This window comes from Mytilus galloprovincialis, chromosome 3, assembly GCF_965363235.1.
Source record: "Mytilus galloprovincialis chromosome 3, xbMytGall1.hap1.1, whole genome shotgun sequence".
NCBI classification, from domain to species: Eukaryota; Metazoa; Mollusca; class Bivalvia; order Mytilida; family Mytilidae; genus Mytilus; species Mytilus galloprovincialis.
The window spans coordinates 5435744-5442472 of record NC_134840.1 but is presented as its reverse complement, the minus strand read 5'-3'; the positions used below and the strand labels follow the sequence as shown (position 1 = coordinate 5442472).

Sequence of the window (6729 nt, the reverse complement as noted above, 5' to 3'; positions counted from 1 at the left end):
CATAATACGTCCCGTCAAAATTTTGACGGGCGTATAAAAAGGGTCTAATCAGTAGTAAAATCAACAGCACAAACACATTAAACGAATAGATATTAAACAATTGCCTATTCGTGACTTTCAAATAGTATTACTGTTTAATTCTAGTCGACATTCAATGTGTTGTACTGCCCGGTGAAAGACAAGTCATGGTCACACATGTCCGTTTCAAGAGATTTAAATGTCTTATCATGTAGTATCAGTTAGTGCCATACAAACAAAGTCTCCTATTATTGTAGGTCTAAATATGATAAGGATGTCGTAATTAGACAGTCTTACTAAAATGATAATAAGGATTGTAAGACGATGTCTCTTGAAATGGCGGTATAGGAACATTTTACATCGCCAGTGTTGTCAAGAGTACCATAAGTCTCCATATAATGTCGACATACCAAACATATCTATAACGGAATACATCCTAAAGGACATAAACAAATACAGAAAGTTCCTTGCTCTTGTAAGTAATACTAGTATCTTCTAATCTATATAATTTTACTTGCTAATAAAGACAGAACATACAAAGGAGCTATCGAATTACATGTAAAAAAAAACACACCATGGACAAAAATAAAACGACAAACACTTAAAAACAAAACATTGGATACAAAATGAAAGATTGCGAGCAAAACTAGCCCCACCACAAACAGAGGACGAACTCAAGGAAGGGTCAGCAGTTCCCGCTCCATATGCGACACCCGCAGTTTTACCATGCATAAAACATTGATAAATCATATCTTGATTAGGCATTTTAGAATACGAAGTATGATGGTAAGACATTAACACGCTTTATTCTTCTCATTAACGTTTTAGATAAATGGCATTACTGGACAAGAAACAACCTTTGATCAGTTAGAGTCTGAAATAATTTCTACAGCAACAGGATTTAAAAATATTGGTTTACAAAAGAACGATTTAGTGTGCTTATATGGAACGAATCGTCCCGAGTTCGCACATGTCTTTTGTGGTGTGACGGCCAATGGTGCCATTTTAACAATAGCTAACTCGCAGCTTACTGCAGGTTGGTGAGTTTGTAAAATATATATATCATAATATTTAATTAAAATATATATTGTATTAGTTATTTATATGAGTATGCTGAACATAAAAGTAACAGCATACCCTGATAAAGGTTAGTGAGACAACTTACTTAATGTATTGGTTATAGACATGCAATTCTTACATAAATCAACATCAAAGCGATCGTTTTCTTAGCTATAAAAATCGATTAGAACATCTCAATCACATCTTTCCAATCCGTTTAAAATCATTCCTGTTAATACTTTATTGTGATTTATGATTAAGTATTGTCTATAGGCTGCAAATCTTAGCAAGCAGATCTGAAATCTATTTCACTTTAAACTGTCTATTTACTATTGTAGAAGAGCTGGCCACACAACTATATGATACTAGTACTAAATTTATTATCACAACACCTGACTGCGTTACCAAGGCGAATAATGCTAAAGTGAAAGTTCCAAGTGTAAAGGTATAAGTTTCAGCACAAAACTATTAGAGATCTCCCAATAGTAGATTTAATTAAAGTAATATTTTTCTTGAACTGTATTAAAAGATCTTTTGTTTGGTTGCTTTCTCGTCTCATTTTGCACATATCAAAACTAGACTTTTATTCTGAAAGGAATTAAAAAGCTGGTTCTTATAGTAACTATTTGATAAACATAACTTCTTGTTTCAAAACACAAGATGAAACAAAAATCAAAAAGGGTACATTCTTTAAAACTTATTTGAATATTTCTATGATATCAATTGCAGGAAATTATAGTTATAGGCTATTCAGAATTTCATCGAAACTTTAGTGACCTCATAGAAACAAAGGCAAACCAATTTCCAGATGTAAAGATAAATCCTGATACCGATACTGCACTTGTACCATACTCCAGTGGAACCACAGGGTTACCAAAAGGCGTACTGCTGACTCATAAAAACTTGGTTGCTGAACTTTGTCAATTACGGTGATAGTCTTTTCCTTTTATGTTCAATATATGTTGAAACGTAATTCAAAGCTCCTAAGGAGTATCCAACCCTGAAAGTTGAAATGGAAAAAAATATACAATGGATGAGTCAAGTTTGATGATCCATATGCACATCTTTAAAATGAGGTATGGTAGCTGTATACATGATATATATAAATCAAGATTGAGCTTATGAATTTGTCAAAGTCCAAATATCAACCTCGTGCAAAGATACTTATGATATAGATATCCATCAATTATACTAAACTGAAAAAAAGTAACTGTTTTTATAAAGAACATAGCAATAATGACTTTTTACTAGTATATAAAGTGTTAATTGCATATGTTTATAATATAGACATCCAACAATAATTCCATTTGTGTCTGGGGAAGAGAAATCTGTCTCCTGTCTACCTATGGTACACATCGCTGGACTTATGATAGGAATGCTGAACCCCTTGTCACAGGGAGCGGCTACTGTTGTTCTACCCAGGTTTGAAGCAGAATCTTACCTCAAAGCCATTCAAAAATTTAGGGTAGGTTTAAGTTAATTTCAAGCTTTTCTTATTATGAAAAAAAAAAATATGAAAGACCCCACCCTTAATATTTATATTATAAAAACAAATTTACAATCTGAACAAAGTAATTTTGACCTGCTCTGTATCTTCCGATGATTTGTTTGCATATTCTACAAACTGTAAACAGAAAAAGTAAATGTTGATAATCAAAGAAATTATTGATTTTCTTTTCAGGGAACGTTTAGTTTAATAGCACCACCACTTGTAAACTTTTTTGCCAAAGACCCTATGGTATCCAAGTACGACTTGTCTAGTTTACATACACCATACTCTGGGGCTGCCCCATTAAGTAAAACTTTAACTGAACAAATGGTACATAGACTCAAACTACAGGGAATAAGACAAGGTAAAGAAAGTTAAGCAAAATACGCCTTCTCAAAATACAGGGAATTATAAGACAAGGTAAAGAAAGGTAAACGAAGTCTTCTATTCATTGTTATGAGCACGAGCACTGTTAACAATCCAGATAAAGTTGAAGATTACTTGGAGTAAAGGTAATTCCATCTTTATATTTTAGTATGCGTTAAACGGTTTAAGTTAGGTGTTAGCAGTAAAAGCCCAAAAGTGTTTGTTAAATAATTTCATACAAAAGTGTAAAGCAAAAGATATAAATGAAGAAAAAAAAAAGAACAAATAAAATACAAATGCATCAAAAGCAAACAGATTACTCTTGAATTATGTGACACATTGACGGATAAGTAAATTATGTGACACATTGACGGATAAGTGAATTATGTGACACATTGACGGATAAGTGAATTATGTGACACATTGACAAGTAAATTCAGCAATAAGTATGAAACAGTTATCAACGTTAAAATAATGTAAAATGTCATAAAATGTGATTACCAACTTATTGAGCAGGTTATGGGATGTCGGAAACCAGTGGCGCTATATTCACTGATCCTGTTGGTTGTTATAAATATGGTTCTATCGGAAAGCCAGTACCTAATACCATATCAAAGGTAACTCATCTCATGCAAGAACACATTATAAAGATCTTTTAACAACATAACAAGCTGAGTTAGATAAATGTATATGATAAATGTAATTTTAATCTTTTAACTTTTTATAATTATATTCTATAAATTTTTACTCAGTACAGTAATGTATCAAAATGGATGTTTCCATTGCTTCAGTGAGTCTGAATTGCATATCACTCTTTTCAATGTATGACTATAATAATTGAATACTCCAAGGTTTAACTACTTTATTGCTACATCATAGGAATCAATTGATAAATGAAGAACTAGTGATATACAACTTGACAATCATCCCATAATTTTCAAACATACACAAATTTTCATTAGTTATAGACTGATCTAATCTTTATTTATTTTTTTTAGCTAATTGATATTGAAAATGGAGAAACTATAACAAAAGCATTTGAGTCTGGTGAAATATGGGCACGTGGGCCACAAATTACTAAAGGATATTTAAACAACGAAGAAGCAACCAGGAGGTCTATTACAGAAGATGGCTGGATAAAAACAGGTTATTCTATGTTCTCTATAAACAGTACTTGATTTAAACTGATAACAACTACTATTTAAAAATACTTACATAACCAGTAAAATAATAAAATATAAAAAAATAAATAAAATAACTTTGGTCTGGGCACTGTCTTTTGGATATAAAATAGCTTCTGTCTAATTTTATTAATTTCCACGAAAGTTATTCATGTCATAAAAAACTTCAAAATCAGACTGTTATGCTATTGTTTAAGGTAAGGATAAAGGTTGGTACCTATTAAAACATTTGAACCCGCTTCATTGTTTGCACATGTCCTAAGTCAGCTGGAGCCTGATGTTTAGTGGTTGTCTTGGTTGATATGGTTCATAAGTGTTTCCATTTCTAGCTTTTTTATATAGGTTAGAGTGTAGGTTTTCCTGTTTGAATTGTTTTACACTAGTCATATTTGGGGACCCTTTATAGCTTTCTATTTGGTGTGAGCCAAGGCTCCGTGTTGAAGACCATACTTTGACCTCCAATGGTTTACTTTTACAAATTGTGACTTGGGTGGAGATTTGTCTCATAGGCACTCATATTACATTTTCTTATATCTATGAACCTAAATGCTGCTGTCGATGACACTGTCAATGACAGAATCTAGGCTTGCTATGTACCACTCGCAACATTAAGGCTTAACAAAATTAGTAGTATGGACATTGTACAAGACACTCTAACTGCACTCTTTATGAGCGTCAGAAGTTGTTTATGAATGAAAAATACTTCTATAATGGAAGATATTAGAGACTTAGCAGCAGAAATTACTTTGTATTTGTTTTTGGGGGAATTTTGAGCATTCTTTGAGATGGTATTATTTAGTTTATGCTGGTTTTTAATAGCATTTTCAGTCCCCATTGACATCATCAAGGTGGACAGTTATTTTAGTGGAAGAAGTCCTAGGTAAGAGAGAATGACTGAACTTTCATTTGTTATTGTATCACTTGTATATGTGTTCTTGTTATTTGTGAAAGATATTAGAGATTAGTGCTTTATCTCATAATCCAATTTGACCATCAAGATTAAAATGGAGGCCTTATTTTTGAGAAACCATGTTTAACCAGAGATATATTTATGTTCCTGCTCAATTGAAGGAACCTAGGCCTTGCTTGTCATTGTTTTTTATCCACAAATTATTGTCTTTGTTTTGAAGAGAGCTTGGTAGAATGAATTTTAAACCTAGATATCTTTTAGAGTTATTGTTTTCAAATGTTGTTGGGTTGCTGTTTTATTTACATTCTCACATTTCATTCATACTTATTATTCTAAAGGTTTCAGATTTTTTCAGGTGATATAGCTTACTATGATGACGATGGCCATTACTTTGTTGTTGATAGATTAAAGGATATTATTAAATACAAAGGATATCAGGTAAATTGCATTATACAAATGCCATACTTACACAAATGTTAAAGCAGTTGTAAATGTGTTAAAATTCACATTTATATTTTCAACACTGCTTCTATTATTTCATGATAGATCATGTAACAAACACTGGAGTTCAGGGGTTATGATGACACGCAATCTGTTATAGTTTGAATTGGCACTTAAAATTCTACACAGTATGTTAATATAAGACAATTTTATCATATGATATTATCATGATTTTGTTTTTAATATGCCTGTAACATTTATGATGGTTTCTTATGTTATCCATCAATTTCTCCATTACATTTCAAATAGAAAAGATTCCTATGAAAAAATAATTTAAGGAATACCCCCAGTACAAAATATTGAGATACAGAAATTACTTTTTCAATAAACAAAGGAAATGAACAAAAATGAGGATCTACTTTAGATTCTGTACAGTATACAAATTATACCAGAGCTGTGAAGATTATTAGTTTTAATTAACATTTCAGATATCTCCAACCTATCTAGAGTCTATACTGTTATCCCATGAAGCTGTACTAGAGGTAGCAGTTGTTGGGGTACCAGCTGATGTTTTTGGTGAAGTTCCAAAGGCATATGTTGTACTTAAATCACATGCTGAAGCAACAGAAATACAGAAATATATAAATGGTACATGTAATGCTACATATTTAAAATCTAAGGAATTTGTTTTGAGCTTGCCTACAGATAAATATTTATCAATAATTGAAACACACATTTTCTAACCATTACAGAAAATACAAAGCTTTCTCCATTTCCTTGTGCAAATTAGAAATTTTGAACAATATTATTTGAATGTTATCACAAGGATGAGAAAACAGTTGAAAATAAGAGGAATGTTCCAACTGTACAATTGAATTGTTTTCCATTATGCTCATCCTGTACTTCAAAACTAATTTAATGGTGTATCACCTAGTTCTTTGCAAAGAAAACAGAATCTTCAGCTTGTTTGCTGATATCAAGTAATTCTATTAAATGTTATGTTACTTTTGTAGAACGAGTGTCCCCTTATAAGAAACTTCGAGGTGGCTTGGAAATTGTGGATGAAATTCCTAAACTACCAAGTGGTAAAATACTCAGAAGGAAACTACCTCAAACAGATAATGGAAAAGAAAATCTCAAAATAAACTATTAATGAATAAATCTGTGATTTCTAGAATGTATCAGTTAAGATATACATTTGTCATTAATAGCAACCTCTGTTACTGAAGGATTGAAATATAACACTGAAAAGTCCTTTAGGGCCA

At 31.7% G+C, this 6729-nt stretch overlaps 1 protein-coding gene across 1 annotated transcript; it reads left to right on the top strand.

Moving 5' to 3' along the window:
- The first annotated feature begins 252 nt into the window (after positions 1-252).
- On the top strand, positions 253-6653 carry LOC143067023 (putative 4-coumarate--CoA ligase 1). The gene is made up of 11 exons (XM_076239957.1): positions 253-493; positions 847-1054; positions 1416-1522; positions 1807-2006; positions 2365-2542; positions 2759-2930; positions 3449-3549; positions 3931-4078; positions 5379-5461; positions 5953-6112; positions 6478-6653. The coding sequence occupies exons 1-11, from the start codon at positions 320-322 to the stop codon at positions 6615-6617; spliced, it is 1671 nt and encodes a 556-aa protein (XP_076096072.1). The 5' UTR covers positions 253-319; the 3' UTR covers positions 6618-6653.
- Positions 6654-6729: the final 76 nt, after the last annotated feature.

Bases quoted from the DNA above. Each gene is read 5' to 3' on its own strand.
- LOC143067023 (XM_076239957.1), top strand. From the start codon at position 320: ATGATAATAAGGATTGTAAGACGATGTCTCTTGAAATGGCGGTATAGG. The intron at 1,055-1,415 runs GTTGGTGAGTTT...TTACTATTGTAG, and splicing joins TAACTCGCAGCTTACTGCAG to AAGAGCTGGCCACACAACTA. The intron at 6,113-6,477 runs GTACATGTAATG...TTACTTTTGTAG, and splicing joins AATACAGAAATATATAAATG to AACGAGTGTCCCCTTATAAG.